This window comes from Melopsittacus undulatus, chromosome 13 (genome assembly GCF_012275295.1).
Source record: "Melopsittacus undulatus isolate bMelUnd1 chromosome 13, bMelUnd1.mat.Z, whole genome shotgun sequence".
In the NCBI taxonomy this organism is placed as follows: domain Eukaryota; kingdom Metazoa; phylum Chordata; class Aves; order Psittaciformes; family Psittaculidae; genus Melopsittacus; species Melopsittacus undulatus.
In genome coordinates, this window is record NC_047539.1 from 5,651,088 (window position 1) to 5,668,632 (window position 17,545).

At 54.1% G+C, this 17,545-nt stretch overlaps 1 protein-coding gene across 2 annotated transcripts in view; it reads left to right on the forward strand.

Annotated features, from left to right (window-relative positions):
- The window catches only part of SMG6 (SMG6 nonsense mediated mRNA decay factor), a 104,485-nt gene that overhangs the window by 17,543 nt on the left and 69,397 nt on the right, over nucleotides 1-17,545 (forward strand). For both annotated transcript variants that reach the window (XM_034068674.1, XM_034068675.1), the window contains exons 9-10: nucleotides 4,486-4,547; nucleotides 8,110-8,255. In XM_034068674.1, coding sequence (XP_033924565.1) covers nucleotides 4,486-4,547; nucleotides 8,110-8,255 — 208 coding nt within the window. The remainder of the gene's footprint in view (nucleotides 1-4,485; nucleotides 4,548-8,109; nucleotides 8,256-17,545) is intronic.

Consider the following 17,545-nt stretch of genomic DNA (forward strand, 5'->3'; position numbering starts at 1 on the left):
TGCTGCAGAAGAGAGGAATAATAATAATATAAGGAATCTTAATATAAGGAAGCTGTTCCCTGTGAGGGTGCTGAGGCACTGGCACAGGGTGCCCAGAGAAGCTGTGGCTGCCCCATCCCTGGCAGTGCTCAAGGCCAGGTTGGACACAGGGGCTTAGAGCAGCTGCTCCAGTGGAAGGGGTCCCTGCCTGTAGCAGGGGGTTGGGACTGGATGAGCTTTGAGGTCCCTTCATCCCAGACCATTCCATGATTCATGATCAGTGTGGTATATCCACCCCTTGAGCTGCAAGTGAGAATACGGCACGGTTTGGGTGCCTGGATGTAACTGCACATGGATCTCAGCAAGGAAGCTGGGCCTGGAAAAGCCTTGCCTGCCCAAGAAAGCTGGGAAATACTTGGGATGAGTGTGGTACATGTTCTGAAGCAGAGCTCTGTGGTCTGCATCCCAACCCCTTGTCACTGAGGAGACCCCCAGACTCGGGAGAGCATCCTGCTGTGCTCCAGCCCCTTCCACTCCGGTGGAGACAGCGTGTTTGCTACAGGCACTTTTGCATCTGGTCTCTTGATTAATGGACTTGTCTTTTGCAGCCTATTTTGACTCTGACACCGCTTTCTGCTCCGCAGATGCTTTGCTGATGTTGAAGAAAGTTTGCTTCACTTGATAAAGACCAGATCCTGAAATTTACTTCCAAACCTGAAGTAACAATTTTGAACTTGAAACACTTTATTTCCCCAGGAGTCACTGCTCCAGAATCCTTCCCTTATTTGGTGCCTCCTTCACAGCTGGGACTGATGCTCAGGTGCCAAAGCTCTGTGCACTCCTCACCCTGAGCCAGATGGGTCTGTGCTGGGTTCACGTGCAGCAGCTCTGCTTCCCAGCCCTGGATCCTTGTGTGCTCCTTTTCCTGTGCACCCTGGTGGCATTCCCAGTGTTTTCATACTGGGGTGGGACACCCTATTTACAACCCCTTCCGCTCAGGGAATGGGCTGTTGAGGGGGGTTTTGCTTTCTTCTTTCCTGGCTCAAGACATGACAAAGCTTTCCTGAAGCTGTGTGCCTGCCCTTGCTCTGTGTGCTGTCAGGACATACTCCTCCTGGCCTCTCCATGATTTGAGCTTGGCTCTTCCTGTTCTGTTGCTATCTCTGCACTCTGCTGCTCCACGAGGAGTTGTTAGTCACTGTTGATTCCTTCCATGGTAACACATCCAGTGTAGCTGGCGGTGCGGTGTGTGAATGCTCCCCAAGCAGCAGTGTGCTGCTTCCTCTGGTGAGGTTCCCTCTTCCCAGGTGGATTTAGTCTGTCTGCACATGCTGACTCATGACAGCTAAACCAGCTGTGTTCAGCTCCAGGCACTACTGTGTGCAGGGACCCCTTCTTCTTGACAACTGGTTTGTTTTTATAACTAATGCCTTCACGATATGCTCATAACTTCCATATCTCTGATGCCCGTTTTCAACTGGAAGGGCCAAAATCTGTTCCTTCTTGACATAGTTTTGTTGTTGGATGAGCTTGGTGGGGGGGCTTTTCCCAAGCAACCAGCTAGGTTTGGTTCTTTACCCCTAATATCAAAGGGCAGCAATGGAAGTGCACAGGGAGCTCCGTCTTCCCATAGCATCAGCACAACAGGAAACCTTTGGAGTGGAGCCACCTTTGGGCTGCACAGGGACTGAGGTGAAGGCAAGAAGTTGTTGCAGGCCTCACGTTAGCCCTGTCAGGGCAGGCAGCACTTAGCAGGGCTCTGGGGAAGTGTTCCTCTGCCCTGTGTGAATGCAGAGCAGCTCAGTGGAAGTCCCTGCTTCCCTGTGGCCGTGAGAAGCAGCGTTTGATGGGAGGAGCAGGGAGACTGAGGGACAGGTGAGTCACTAGAGGAGTCATTCAGAGAGCAGCCCAGTCAAAGCAGCCCCGTGCCCTTCGCGTGAACTCGGAGATGAAAGGTCCAAAGTGAAGTGATGAGCTCATCAAAACCTTGAGGCTGTGAGAGAAAAAGTGGTGAGAGAAGCTTCAGAGGTGCCTGCTTGAGATGCCAGTGCTGGGGCACACAGGGCTCTGCCCAGGCTTGCTGGGTGCATGCTGGAGTTGGCAGGAGGTATGAAATACTCTTTCCTAGAGGCAGGTATCCTGCTTACTTGGAAGAATATACATATATATATGTGTATATATACAGACATCTCCGTCCCAGTTCAGCACTGGTTCCTGTCTAGTGTGACTGCCTAGTCCTTAGGATTGTGAGTGAAGAGGCTGAGGGTGAAGGTGATATCCCAGTGAGCCCTCCCAGAGCATTGTCTTGCTGTGGGAATGCTCTGGGCACATCCCTGCTGGGCGCTGCTGTCACTTTCCATTCCAAGTGGGCAGTTTTGGTACTCCCCCACTGCCGGGAACGTGGGGTGGGGATTGCAGGGTGAGCACTGCGGGTGAATGTGGGCCTGGGGGGGGAAACTTGTGCCCTGGTTTCTTCCTTTCTGCACATGCAGTCTTTCCAATAGAGATGGAAAGCCACAGGCTCCTGTTCTGTTCCATATCCCCCATCAAAAGCTTCCTCCAGCTCCGGCTTGCTGTGGGGCACAGCGCTGTCCCACCAAGGCTCTTGCACTTGAGTTAGGGCCTCTGACTGAGCTGGCTCTGTCAGGGGATGTGATTGCAGCTAGAGCTGGTCACAAACCAGCTTTCTCCCTCCACAAGCTGTTGCCTGAGCTAGAAACTAAGGAGGTGTTAAAGGTTTCAAGCTCTGAGCTGCTTTGGTGTCCTAAGGAGGATGGTGGAGAAGCAGCTGTATCCAAGCCTCCCTGGCAGAGCGATGGAAGGGCTTTGCTCTGCTGTCCCAGTATTCCCCAGTCTCTTCTGGGTTTCATCTGCAGAGTTCATAAAATGGTGGCAAATCAACTCGAGTTCGAGTGGAAAGGGCTCTTTAGGGCAGCAGTAAAGCAGCGAGGAAGCAAGAACCCCCTTGCTGCAGGGGCCAGTTTAATTGGTCTGGCTTGTTTTATGAGGCAGGTTTTATGTTGAAACTCGCACATGGCCCAGGAGCGACTCTGCAGCAGGGCATCGTTCTCCTGCATGGGTCCTTTGGGAATGCAGCCCGGGTTAATTACACCTAAGTGAGGAATCACACCTCATGGAGCAGCTGGTGCAAGGCAGGGTGAGGGGTTGAGGGTGGAAGTGATGCCAGAGCCAGGGCTGCCGGTGATACCATCCCCTGCAGCCATCGGCTGGTGCCTGCCTCTTGGCTGGGCATTGCCACAGCCTTGCCTGCTAATCTCATCCTGTCTCCATGCCTCTGACCCCCCCTGGTAATGGAAGCGGTGCTGCTGACCTCGCTGGAGGAGTTCAAGGTATAAAAGTGTGGTGTGAATGGGTTGCTCCTGGCCAACATCTCCCCACGCAGTGCTTGGAGCCTGGCTCCGAGTCTGGCTTTTCTCAGTGTGCTGAGGCTGTGCAGGCACAGGAGCTGTGGGGAAGGTAAGAGCCAGGCCAGGCTGCTCTGAGTGTGTGACACAGCCACCTCCAGAGCCAGGCAGTGACTCCTCACCCACCCACAGCCTTCTTCAAAGCCAGTTAGATAAGGGCTGGGAAAGCCCAGAGCTCTGCTGGGCTAGCAGAGGTGGCTTAGAGCAGGAGTAAGTGATGATTCAAGTCAGGTTTTGGTGTTACTTGGACCTAAGCGGGGCAGGAAGCTGCTTCACGCTGTGTGCTGCAGCCAGCTCCCCCTGTATCCCCTTAGCTCCAGGTTGTTCTGGTTGTTGAACAGCAGTTCTGCTGCTGCAGGCTTTCAGAGGCATCTCGGGTACATCTGAACTGGCTCCCTCTGTAATTGCTTAAGTGGGAGTGAAGTGAATCACAGAATGAGTTCGAAGGGACCTTAAAGCTCATCCAGCTCCAACCCCTGCCACAGTCAGGGACACCTTCCACTGGAGCAGCTGCTCCAAGCCCCTGTGTCCAACCTGGCCTTGAGCACTGTCAGGGATGGGGCAGCCACAGCTTCTCTGGGCACCCTGTGCCTCAGCACCCTCACAGTGAGAGGGCACAAATGCTGAACTCCCCGTGTTGGCTTCTCAGCAGAAGAGCATCAGTGAGGCCATCCTGCACCTCCTCATTGCCCCGGCACTCAGAGCACTGATAAAACTCCTTCTGTTGGTTGTGTGGGGTTATTTTGGTTGCGTGTTCAATGCCGCTTGTGGTAAGGGGTCTCCTGTGTAACCCTCACTCCGTGTTGGACAGCCTGGGGGGGGGTACCCGCGGCTGGGTGCTGTGCGCGCAGGGCCCGGCAGAGGGCGCTGTGTCTCCACCGCCCCATCCCGCTCCAGCTGTTTGGCGCTGGCTCACTGGTATGACTTCGGGCATGTCCATTTGGTTCCCATCTCCAGTGCCACCCCCAGCATCCAGGCCAGGTTCTTCTGTCACTGGGGACATTCTTAATTCACAGGAAATCGGAGAGAGTTTAATTGTTTTCTCCTCTCTCTCTCTCCTTTTTTTTTCTTTCCCATGCAGCTGAACAAAAGGTTCATCCTCAGTTTTCTCCATGCCCATGGGAAGCTGTTTACCAGGATTGGGTAAGTGTGCAGGATGTTTATTTTATTTTCCTACATTACAAGTCTTTTTGGAATTTAATATTGTTAGCAACTAAGCTGTGTTTGGAGCTGAGGGCACAGGGTGTGAATTCTTGCCGGCCTAGCCTCCTGGTTCTTATTCTCCTTACCCGCCCTCACATCCACACTGGTTATTGTTTGGGCTTTTTGTTCCCCCACCTCAAGGCCCGGTCATGCCCATGCACCAGAACCCTCTGGCAAGGGATAAGCTCTGATGGCTGATACACACACACAGGAGGGACTAGACACTGTTTTCTCTCTGCCATCACCTAACCCTCCTCCTTCCCCTTTAATTCCTGGTTTTACCTCATTCTTCCATCCCCCTAGCTCTTAGCCAGCTGTGAGGTGGCTCTGCCTGTGAGGAGCACAGAGCCATCAAGGCAGACCCATGTGGTGGCTGCAGCCTGTTGAGACAAGCCTTGCCCTTCATCTCCTCATTGCCATTTCAGTGGGAGCCTCATAGCTGAGAGCTGCCCTGGCTGTGGGAGCTGGTTTCAACACAGTGCCCTTGGCGATGTCTGTCAGAATCTGCTTGCAGGTAATTGGAGAGCTGCCCTTGAAGCAAAGCAAGCCTGGTTCAGGCCTGGGCTGAGATCCCAGCCTCAGAGACATCCTTATCACCCAGGGAGCAGAGCTCAGCCTCGCAGCCCCATGGAGCTGTCCCTGCCCTTGCTGTCAGCTGGTGTAGAGACCCCACATAGGTCCAGATAGTCTCTGGCAACAGTGGCCTCTGCTTGAGCCTGCCAGTGCCTCGTGAGCAGATGTAGTCTCATGAGCTCTTTTGGCTCCCTCAGGCTCTTGTGGAAGTTCTTGGCTATAAGTTACAGGGCTGAGAGACCTTTTCCAGGCCAATTAGGTAAAGGTAATGTGGATGCAAAGTGGCATCTTGTGCCTGCTGGTGTGGCTTTGACTTGGATTCCCTGCCTCTGGGCCTGTCCCCTTTCCCTCCTGGAGCAGGGAAGCACCGATCCTGCCATGCAGCCTGAAACCTCGGGGCTGGCTCCATCCATGGGATGAGAAGTCAGGAGTGGCACGTGCTTGGCTTTGGACCCTTCATAAAGCAATGGGAAGCAGGAGCTGTGCTGGCCAGTTTTGTTGGAGATGTGAGGGGGAGAGCAGTGTGCTCACTGCTGGTGCTATTGATCAATCCTGACTCACAAGGCACTGATGATGTGCTCGTGGGCAGCAGCGAGGAGGCAGAACTGGATGTCCTCCTGCACACAGGAAAACAGGAGGAAAGCTGTTAGAGCCTATAGAAGGTTTGTTAACTGCAGCACGGCTATGCTGAAGGACAGAGCATCTGGGCACTGCTGCTCCTTAGCTCTATGGGGAATCCGAGTGAATCCCAGCAGTGGGATTAATGGGAATGCTGCAGAGATTGCTTGCACATTGGCTCCTGAGACTTTGAGATGAAGATGCAGCATTTGAGGCAGTTGCTTCCCAAGACAGTCATTTAGAAAACCCAAGTATGTTTAATGGTAGAATATCCCCTGAAGTATTTAGAAGGGAACTAGAAAGTAATACCCTGACACAGGAAGAGAAAATGGTCCAGCCCTGCTAAACAGCTTCCGTGCTTAAAATAGGTAAAAGGTGAGGAATAATTGAGTCCTCCTTGAGCAGGATCTTAGTGATTTATCCCTAAAAACTCTGGAAAAGATGATGTGGCCCTAATTGGACTCTTTTGCTCCTAAACCCACAGGTAAGCACTTTATTAAATGCTTCCTCTCTGCTCCTGACCTGCTGGTTCTGAGCTCAGTGGGGTTACTGCTGTGCTGTTCCAGATGTGCTGTGCTATCCAAGCACAGCTGGCGGGGCTGAGGAAGCCCTCGCTCCTTCTTGTTATTCCATAGCAGTAATCTTCATCTTCTCACTAACAATTCCTCCTGCAAAGGGCTCTTCCATCCCATGTCCTGCCTGTACTAGGAGGATGTTGCTGAAGCCTTTAGAAGCAATCAGTTTGTTCCGACTCCCTGGCTGCACCCCAAATCCAGGGAAGTTGCCTCTTCCAGGCAGAGCAGTGCTTAGGTACCCGATGGAACTGCTCCATTCTGCCCAGTTACAAGGGGCTTGTTTTGTTACAGCCCATATTTGTGTGAAGGTAACAGAGACCTTGAGCTGCTCCAGCAGTCAGTGCCCAGGGGGAGGGATGCCCCTGCTGCTGTGGGCAGAATCTCTTGTTGAAAGGCATCTGTGAAATATGGTTCAGAAGCAGCAAACCATTTCTGTCTTCACAAATAGAGCCTGTTACTGCCCTGAAAGGCTGCTGGGGAAGCCCAGCAGAATTGCCCATGTGGGTTACCAGAAGTGGCTTGCTAATCCAGCCTGTAGCATGCTGATATCACAAGATCTGAATCTCTGGGGGGAAGATAGAGGAAATTGCTATGGAGGCTTCTGGAGGCTGCCTGCCCCAGCTCCTTGTGCTTCACCCATTGTGGAGTCTGGCTCCTTTGCTCCCATGTGGGCACAGCAGTGCAGTGTCACCGATAACCAGAGCGGATGCTTGCTAAGAGATACTCACTCTTGCTGAGTGTAGCTGTGGCTTTTTCTAGGGCAGGAGCAAGAAGCAGCACAGAAAGCTCAGCAGAAAAGGTGGTGGGACAGGAGGACCTCAGTAGTTTCCCAGGTTTCTTGGTTATAAAGTTGTCTCCATGGAATCCCAGGGGAGGACTCTCTGCCAGGACTCTTACAGGCAACCAAAAGTCATTTCTATGCACCGATTGCTGCCCAGTTTCTGACCCCACTTCTTTAGGGAGGTTGCTGAGGATCCAGCAGTAACCTCATGCAATTCCCTCAGCGCTGTCAGCTGAAGAGCAGGATGAATGCGTCAGGTTTGCATGGGTGCTTGTGAGCGGTGTTGAAAGCTCACCCCATCGCCAGCTGTGGCACTGCAGGCGCTGGCTGCTGTGTCCTGATGAGCGACAGCAGCGCCGCGCACTGCAGGGACCAGCTCCAGCTTTGATGTTTCCAGCAGCAGTTGTTAGTGTGCGAGTCCCTGTCCTGTGGGGCTCGAAGTGATGAAGTTTAGGGGCTCAATCACAGCGTGTGCAGCCTGAGGGGACAGGGCTCGGTGCCACGGGATCCATTCCTGCAGTGAGGAATGAGCACAGGGACAGGCACTGTTCTTGCGGAGGAAGCATGCCCTGGCCAACATACAACACACTTGGAGTTGCCACATCCGCAATGTGGCACCAGTGTGTGCAGTTTGCTGCAGCCTGGGTTTCTTGGGAGTCCCATGGGCTGCTCCTGGTCCAAGTGAGCTGCTGGCCTCTTGGCATCACTCCCAGCTTGGTAGAAGTCAGTAGAAAAAAATGGTTGGTCAGAAATGACTCATAAAGGCCGTGTTTTCCTGCCAAAGGAATGCTGCCTGCTGGTCACACAGCAATCCCTCTCTAAGGAAGGCTTCAGCTGCCTCTCTTGCAGCTCCTGGATGGGACACAGCACCCAAGGGTGTTCTGCTTCCCCAGGAGTGCCAGCAGAGCACCCTGCACCCCTGGGCATAGCCTGAGACTCTCTCTCTTGTCTGCAGGATGGAGACGTTCCCTGCGGTGGCTGAGGAGGTGCTGAGGGAGTTCCAGGTCCTGCTGCAGCACAGCCCCCCTCCCATCGGAAGCACCCGCATGCTCCAGCTTGTGGCCATCAACATGTTTGCAGTGTACAACTCCCAGCCCAAAGGTACCACGTGCTGCTCGAGGGGAACCGGGCTGGGGATCAGCCGGCTTGTGTGGAGCAGGGAGGGGGCATTACCATGGATGGGGGAGCAGTGAGGTGGTTGAATGCTTGAGGGTGTAGGGACAGCAAAGGAGCCTTGGTTGGAGCTGCTTGGAGGTGTCTGAGGAGCGAGGAGGCATCACATCTCCCTGGAGCCTGAGTCATCAAGCACAGAAGGAAGGCATTGCTCCATGGCTCTGCCTTCCACTGGGCCCTGCACAGTGCCTGTGCTGCACTGGAAGGGCTGGGAAGATGTGGGAGCCATTGGCTGTTGGGAAAGTGATGCTGTCTGTGGCTGCTCGTGCAGGTGGCTGGGTGATGTGCTGCTGCTCTCTGAAAGGTCAGGCTGGAGGCTATGCCCCACACTGAGGCAGATCTAGTATTACTCATCCTCCTCCCCATCACCTCCTCCATCCGCCCATGTGGTCTCTGCCATTGTTGAGTTTAATATGTTGGTCAGCAGAGATGCCACCAAACCAGTCTCTTCCATTGGGTTTGAAATGATGCTTCCATGGATGTATCTTTCCCAACACACATGGCAGCAGGTACCCAGGTCTGTGTTTGAGAGCAGGGATGCAGCTGTGCATCCTGGGTGGGATGAAGCAATGTTTTGCTTGGGATTTAGATCCCAGAGATGGAAGTCTCGAGCTGATGGATTTCAGCTGAAGCCACCGTGTGGGTGATCAGGCTGAGCCCCAGAGCTGCTGCTGGCAGATTCCTCCCTCATGAGCCTCTTGGCCACTGGTCAGGCTGGTGGTTAGTGGCCAAGATCAGCTGATGGGGTTGAACCGGCACCAGCCATGGGGGCTGGGAAGCAGCTCCTGTGTGCCTGCTGCCTGGCCAGCCCCACAGGCACCCTCCTTTCCCAGGGGAAAGCTGTCATTCCTGCTGGGAAGCAGCTTTGCCCTCCTGCCAGATGCCAGCCAGCGACAGTGTGTTTATCTTTGAGCTGCAAAGTACTTTATGATTATGAGCAAATGCCTCTGGGTGGCCCTTGGTAGGTGCATTAACAGTGTCTGTGCTGCAGCTGGGAGCCTGTGGTAAAGAGAGGGAGAGATTTGGCTGGGCTGTGTGGCAAGTCCCTGTGGATCACTCCCAGCTCTTGGACCCCTGGACTCTGCTCTGCCATCCATAGGCGGGTTGTGGATGTGAGTGGCAGGAAGTGAGTGCTTATTATCTCCTATGGAAAAATCGGTATTCCTGGAGTTTTCTGCCTCCTGTGTGGGTATCTGCCAGCTGCTCCCAGCTTCTGGATCTCTGGAGAAAGCAAACCTGGTCCTGCTGGAGGCTGTGGAGTAGGTGGCAGTGCTCATGCAACGCCTGCAGGTCAGATGGCCCTGCTCTGCCATCTGATCCCTGGTGCCCATTAGGGGTTTCCCTGCAGGCTCCTTGCTCTGGTGCCCCTAAAATATCACTGGGAACGTTGCTGGCAAAGCAAATCCTGTTGTCAGCACAAATGCCCGCGTGGTCTGTGGGCCGAGTGCTGGCACAGCACAGGTTGGGCTCGGTGCTGGCGCTGTGATACTGGGAAGAGCTGGATGCAGAAGGGAGGGAGGAAAAGGAAAGGGTTTAAAAGGCAAGTGAGAACGTTTGCTGAATGACTACCAAGTGCCCAGCACGGAGTGAGGGTCTTGGCTCCCTCCCCAGCGTGTGGGTTGCTGTGGGCAGGGCATTGGCTGGAGCATACGGCAGGAACGCTGTCGGGAAGGTGCAGTTTTCCATTTCCCAGCACATGAGTCAGCTCCCCGGGCTGCAGGAGCATGGGCAGTGGTGGGAGAGGGTGCTGATCCATCCCTGTGGGGCTGTGGGAGGCCGGGGGGGCACAGGGAGCAGTCCCTCCCTGCCTGCATCCCAGTTGCCAGGGATTACTGGGGAGCTGTAGTCAGAGCTTGGCTGCGTCAGGTCTGTAGAGCTGGATCTAAGTTTGCTGTTGGACCAAACAGCCTCCAGAGATCTCCTCCTACTGAAATCCTTCTGCAAATCTGGGATCAGAGCGTGTCTGCGTCCTTCCCATCGCATGGGCCTGTCTGACCTTCAGCTGTGCGCTCCCAGTAGCAGGAATTGATCCATGGGGTCGGGGCCAGGGAGGGAGGTCGGTCCGAGATCTTCCCTTCCCTGCTGCTCAGGGCAGCTTTCCCCAGGGATAGCTGCTCCCTCCCTCCCATCCATGTATTTCCAGGTGTTTGGAGCCACAGTTATTCCTGAGAAACTTGTAAACTTGTTGCTTGCGCCATGTCTGGTGTCTGATGAGCCCCTGGTGCTGTGATGCAGTGGGGCTAGCAGTTGTGGGGCAGCGTTGCCACTGAAATAAGCCTTGCCTTGGGGAACTCCTGCAGCATTTTGTGTTTGTGAACACAACATTTAATCACAGCTACACCTTTCCTCCCTGTTGCTCAGGCTTAAACACCAGTCCTGCCCCATCTCGGTCCCTGCTTCCCCTGGTTTTTCTGTAGATGATGTTCTGTCTGTCCCCATTGCTTCAGTGAGGCAGCAGGGGAGGCTGGGGACTCGTGTGTTAATGCTTTATGCTGCTGCTCTTTGCTTTTTACTCATTTTCTTTTGCTGTGGTGTGGGTTGGCAGTGGTCCCTCAGGGATGTCCCTGCCCTGGTGTGTGTGTCCCATATGGCAGTTGTGGTGAGTCCTCCTGTGTGTTTCTGGCTCCTGGTGGATGCCACTTTTTTGTAAATCAGTTTGTGTGATGACATTGCCAAGTGCTCTTATAGAATCATAGTATCACAAAGTGGTTTGGGTTGGAAGGGACCTTAAAGCTTACCCAGTTCCAACCCCTGCCATGGACAGGGACCCCTTCCACTGGAGCAGCTGCTCCAAGCCCCTGTGTCCAACCTGGCCTTGAGCACTGCCAGGGATGGGGCAGCCACAGCTTCTCTGGGCACCCTGTGCCAGTGCCTCAGCACCCTCACAGGGAAGAGCTTCTGCCTAAGAGCTCAGCTCAGTCTCCCCTGTTCTGGCAGGTTCAAGCCATTCCCCTTGGCCTGTCCCTACATCCCTTGTCCAAAGGTTTCCTGCAGCCCCTTTAGTTACTGGAGCTGCTCTCAGGTCTCCCCTTCAGGAGCCTTCTCTTGCCCAGGCTGCCCCAGCCCAGCTCTCTCAGCCTTTTTTGGGGTGCACTTGGGTGTTTCAGCTGGTTTCAGAGCCAGCTCTGAGCAGCTCGTGGCATTCCACCACCTCCCAGTGCAGGCAGCAGAGCTGTGCTTGTCCCCAAGGGCCAGCACCAGGCACGTTGGAGCTGGTCTCAGCTGCCTGTGAGCCGGGCAGCACTGGGCAGACCCTGGGAGATGCCTTGGTTCTGTTGTTTCCTCTGACAGAGGAAGCCAAAGCATTCCCACATGAAGCGCTTCCCCTGCTGCTCCGCATCAAACAGCATCCCTCCGAGTGAGCTGCTCTCCCCGTGGTGCAGGGAGGCTTGTGGCCAGCAAGGCTCCCTCTGACCTCCTGTTGGGAGCATTCAAGGTGGGAAAAGGCCTCTTGGAGACCTCAAACCCATGGGGCAAGGAGGGCCCACCCAGGGGATGGGCACCCACTCCACATGGCACAGACATGCAGGTACTAGAGCTTTCCATCATCATGCAGGCATAGTGATGTGCCATAGCGGGGGCTGTGGCTGGCGCAGGACCTTAGTGGGGTGGCCCATTGGAACAGTTTGGTAGCCATCTGCACCGAGGGACTCGGGGAGAAGCTTGGATCCCTTTATCCCAACCACAAACACGCCAAGAATGTTAATTTTTTTTATTTTTTTAATTCTCTAATTTGGGGAAATAAACCTCTGGTTTGTGAGAGGCATAATTGAAGCCGTGCTTGCGGCAGGGGCATCGCGGTGAGGGGAGAAGGAGAGGAACCCCCCCCCCCCCAGCCCCATCTGTGCCCAATTTACTCCGATCTGGCCTCTCTGAGGCTCCCTCTCTCTCTCTTTAATAATTTGTTTTATAATTCCTGGAATCAAACCCATCTCAGACACACTGTTTTATTTTACTGTATTATTGGATTATACTTCCTATAAATCACTGGATGTTATTCATAGGCCACCACCAGAATAACTTCCCCTCTCTTCTCCTCCCCCCCCCCCCATTGGCCCCGCATTCCGAACAAGCACTCCCCAAAGTTGGGGGTGCAGCAGCACGGAGCACCCTAGAGACACTTCCCGGAAATCCCAGCAAATTTGCCTGGCTGTGGGTGTGAAGCATCAGGCTGCAGCACCTGGATGCCTTCTGGCATCGCGGGCCAGGCGCATTGTGCCGTGTGGAGGTTGTTAGGAGGTCGGGCTTAGGTGGAAGTGGAGAGGGGAGGGGGCTGCCATATGTGCATCCTCAGCACATGGAGGGAATGAAGTTGCATCCCCCTGGGGCCGAGCAGAGTCAGGGCATGAAGGCACAGGGAGGTTCTGGCCAAGCTTTAGCTGAGGGTTGGGAAAGTGGCTTGTGTTTGAAGCAGGGGGAAGCTGGGTGAGCAGCCTGGAGGCTGATGGAGGAGGAGGAAAAGCTGCTGCCTGAGCAGCAGTACCACTGTCAAAGGAGGGTTCAAGAGGGCAGGTAGCGTGGCTGGGTCGGTGCTCCTTGGTCTGCCTTTTCAAGTGGAAGGCGGTTGGGTTTTCCATGTGAGATAGAGTTTGCTGGGAAACCTTGTGTGGAAAGGGAGGATTCGCATCCTGCTCCCTGCAGCGGGTTCAGAGCAGTGTCCATCCGCTTTGCACTGCCACACCAGTGTAGAGTAGGTCAGTACTGCACAGGCCACTGGGTGTAGACATACTCTGCCTGGCTCACAGGGAACTGCCCTTACACAGTGAGCATCTGCTAACTGCAGCCTTTGCAAGGGTTTGCTAGCGTGCATGGTCCTGCCTAGCTCCTTCAAGACCTGTACCAGCTTCTGAGATGCTCATCACTCCCAGCTCTCGATAGACACCACAAAGGATCTATAGCTTAGTGCAAGCTAACTAAAGAGGCACAGGAATGTCCCTTTTGGATGTGTATTCTCCAGCCTGGCTGGAGAGGAAGCATCAAACCCAAAGAACCCCCCCCAGAATCAGGCTGTGCTTTGCAACCAGCAGCCTGCTCCACTGCCACCCTGCGCACGGATGGAGCGCGTTTCGCTTTGCTGACCGCAGCTGCTCTGCTTGCAACCCGAAGCCTGAACCCTTAAAATATCCCCAGAGCTGTTGCTGGTGATGTCTGCCCCCAGCAGAACCTCACCTCTGACCGTCTCCACAGCTCTTCTTTGGTTTCTTGGACCCAGCTTTTGCTGTCAGAGTTTAACTGCAGCATCAGAAAAAGACTCAGCGGAAGCAGGTACTGCTCTTCTGCTGCAGCCACGTCTCAATGGCTTTTCACAAAGCTCTAACCACATCTTGCATATTGGAGCAGACAAAAGGTGCTGGGAGTTGAAAGCAAAGGAGTCCAGTGCATTTGACTGGGTTTAAAAATAAAGCAGTGCTGTAGATGGTTTGCTTTGGTTTGGTGGTTTTAAAATGAGACACAAAGCAAAGCTTCATAAACCTCAGGCTGCAGATAGCAGAAGCAGCAACTTGATCTTTCCCTGTCTGGGGAACAACTGAGGCCTTTTCTATTGAATGCCCCTCTTTGCATGGTAAATATGGGCTTCACCAGAGTCCAGCTGGTACCTTCGAGCTCTGTGGGACATGGGCACAACACTGGGAAGGTTGGTGTAGATCATGTATTACAGGGCTGTGTCTTGGGGAGGCTGAGCATCTGCAGTGCTGGGCCACATGAAGAGCAGAGCCTGAGGTCCCTCCACCTGCCTGGGGGACTCTTAATGCAAACACAGCCCACTTGGTGCAAGGAGGATGGGGTTGAGCAGTGTTGTAGCTGCCTTTCTCTAGGGCTTTGTTGGTCATGGAGCAAGTGTGGACTGAAGTGTCTGGACTAAGCTCACCAGCATGCACCTGGTGTGCTGGTTCCCTCTGAGACTGGGCAGTGCTGTCTTCAGCAAGGTGTTAAGACTGAACGTTTCCCAAAGGCTTAAGTTTGGAGGACCTGGAGGTTAAATTCCCTTCACATTTCTGCTCTTACTCACTTCAAGCCAAGTTGGACGGGGCCTTGAGCAACCTGATCTGGTCAAAGGTGTTCCTGGGGCATGGAACTGGGTGATTTTTAAGGTCCCTTCCAACCCAAACCAGTCCAATTCAGGTTTGAGTTGTAATCAGGAGAGGAAACCCAGAGCAGGGCTGGCTGCTGCTGGTGTTCATCCTTCCCCACGCTGCCTGGCTTGCACAGAGGCTCTAGAGCAAGCAAGTGCTGAGCTGTGCCAACAAGCTTTTATCCTTAACCTGATGTTGAGTGGTGTCTGCTACTCACTGTGTCCATGCACAGGGGGAGCAGGATGAGAAGGGTCAACCAGCACAAGGAGTGATACCTGCATTGCTCATCTCCATAGCCACACAGCTTCCTGTGCTGAGCTGGGTGTCCTGAGGGGCCGGCATGTGTCAGGAGGTGGCAGCCGACCCTCCAAAGCTGGTTGGGAATGCTGGAGGTTGGCACAGTTACCAGGACTTCTCGGCACCTTTCCTCTTGGGGAAGGAAACTGTCTTGGACTTGAGACACATCAGCACAGTTCAGGTAAAACACTTGTGGGCCAGACGTGTCTTCAGAGCCTCCCTCGTGGGCTCTTGAGGCTGGTGGCAGCAATGTTTAGACCAAAGTCTTCCTTTGCTTATTCCCCTCTGTTTCCTGTTTAAAAGGCAGATTGTCACATATTTGGGGATTTATTTACCGTAAATTGGAGTTATTTTCCTGGCTGCTGGCTTCTGCCCTCTGATGCAAGACTCCTGAGTGAAACGTGCGTCCAGAAAGCCCTGTGACTCCTTTCCCCCTTGCCACAAGTGCCAGCAGGAGATGCAGTACTCAACGCGCTGCAGGGAATTTCCACTTGCAGGTCAGGTTTCTGAAATCTAGACCTTGGCTTCGGAGGCAAAAGATTGAGCAGGGCTTTGTGGCAGGGAAGGGGAAGGTTGCCAGCAGAACCAAGTGCTTGCTGGTGCGTCAGGCTCCCCAGTCCAACCGAAGGGCAGTAAAAGCCCCTGTTGAGCAGGCTTGGATGAGCAGGCTCTGATTCTGCCTGTCACAAGCACATCCTTACGCTTGCTCTTGAAACTGTTCCACCCAACGCGGGCTTGATACCGAGATCTCATTTCAGGGCAACAAGTAGAGGGGAAATGATTTGTAATCACAAAGCTCGAGTCTGCTTTAGAGCCAAGCTTCAGCAGCCCCAGCAGCAAGTCAGGACAGGGCTGGTGATGAGCGAGGTCAGGTTGGAAGGGGCTTTCGTGCTGGCATGGACCAGCTCTGTGAACACTGAAGCAAGGCCATGATTGTGATGAAGAAGCAGCATTGCTGTGTGAAATGAAAGGCAGGAAATGGAGCATTGGCACAAAGTGTCCATGTGTCCTGCTGTAAAATGAGTAAGGAGGTGCCTGAGGCTGCTGGCCTGAGGCTCTGCCTCACCCCTGCCTTGGTGCTGGAGAAGAGAGGGGTGCCAGGGAGCCCTAGTGGGGTTACACCAGGTGCAGCGGCTTTGCTGAAGCTTTAGATGTTTGCAGCGTGACAGGAAATCCTCTCGCTTTTAAAGAGATGTTTCTGACTCTTTAATGTGCGTTGAGCCTTTGATTTCCTTGTGCTTCTAAGCAGCACCGAGTCAATTACTGTATTTCTGGTTAATTCTCAGAGAGAACATTGTATAATTAGGCTAATTATGCTGCTTTGTGAAGCTGTAAAAGTCCTGATTGAGCTTGCGGGGCTGTTTTATAACCTGCCAGGTGGAGGCAGGGAGGGCTGCCTGCCCCATGCCCCATGCGGCCTGCCAGCTCGGTCAGGGTGGCTTCCTTTATAGGAGCTGCTCCATGGGCTTGTCTCCTGCCAGCTCTGTCATAGCATCATGGAATGGTTTGGATTGGAAGGGACCTTAAAGCTCCTCCAGCTCCAACCCCTTCCACTGGAGCAGCTGCTCCAAGCCCCTGTGTCCAACCTGGCCTTGAGCACTGCCAGGGATAGGGCAGCCACAGCTTCTGTGGGCACCCTGTGCCAGTGCCTCAGCACCCTCACAGGGAACAGCTTCCTAAGATCTGATCTAATCCATCCTGCTCATGGGCTGCAGCTTCTCAGTGAATTGGGTGCCTGGTGCCCATGGGGCTTCAGCTGGGAGTGAGCTCCCTTTTGGGGGCTTGTTGGGATCTCACCTTAATGCTGGGATCAGGAATGGCAGCATAACCAATACTGTGTTTTCACTCCCAGGTGCATCCGCAGGCAGGAGATGACTCTGAGCAGGTTTATATATGGAGACCTTTTGTTTTCCCTGATTAGGATGTGCCTGAGGCTGTGTGTGCCCGAACAGCGGGTTCTTGGCAGCACCAGCTCTGCCTGTACTCATTGATGGTCAGGAGGATGCTGAGGACTTGAGTGTGACCTTCGCAAGTCGCCTTGGTAACGTGATGCTCAGTCCAGCTTCAGAACCAGTATGTGTTGGGGCAGTTTAACCTTGCTTGCATGATGGCACTGATGATATGTGGCCCTTCTTTTGATTTAAAGGTTGTTTTTACTGCTGATTGATGTGGCTCGTGATGGATGTGGTCAAAGCTGACCATAGGGCTGGCTTGTAGGTGGCACCTGCATGGTGAGGGCACGAGTGATTTGTTTGAGGTTGGCACAGATCTTTGCGTGCGCTCTCATGTCCCTAAGCCTATGGGATGTAACAAGAGGCAGACAGGAGAGTGTTGCTGTGGGTTGGGAGATGCTTTGGCTGTGGGATATCTTCATTCCCCCTTCTCCTGTCCCCTGACCCTGCCTTGGTGAACTCCAAGTGCTTCTCCAGCAGACCCAGGAGCAGAGTCTTGCGTAAGCAGCGCCTGCTCTCCGGGTAATGGCACAGAGACGGAGAAGGAGGCGCCGGCTGCCAAAGGCGGGTTGGGAACAGCAGAAACCCTTCCGAGCAGGGCCCGAGGAGCCAAGGTCTGACAAGACCTCATGCCTGGTGCTGGGAGAGCATGGGGCTCATCCCGCTCAGGGGGCCCCAACCAGCAAACTGCTGCCACATGGGCTGGTGGTGTCTCTGAGGAGCAGGAGGAGCGGAAGGGATGCTCTTGGGTCCATCTGCACGGGGAGCAGGAGACGTGCCCCAGCTGGTGCAAGGCCCTGGCAGCCCCGGGAGCTGCTGTCTGTTGGGGTTTACTGCTGTCTACGTTGAAACACAGCTTGGGAAGGAGGGTTTGAAGGGGGGGGGTCCGTGGCAT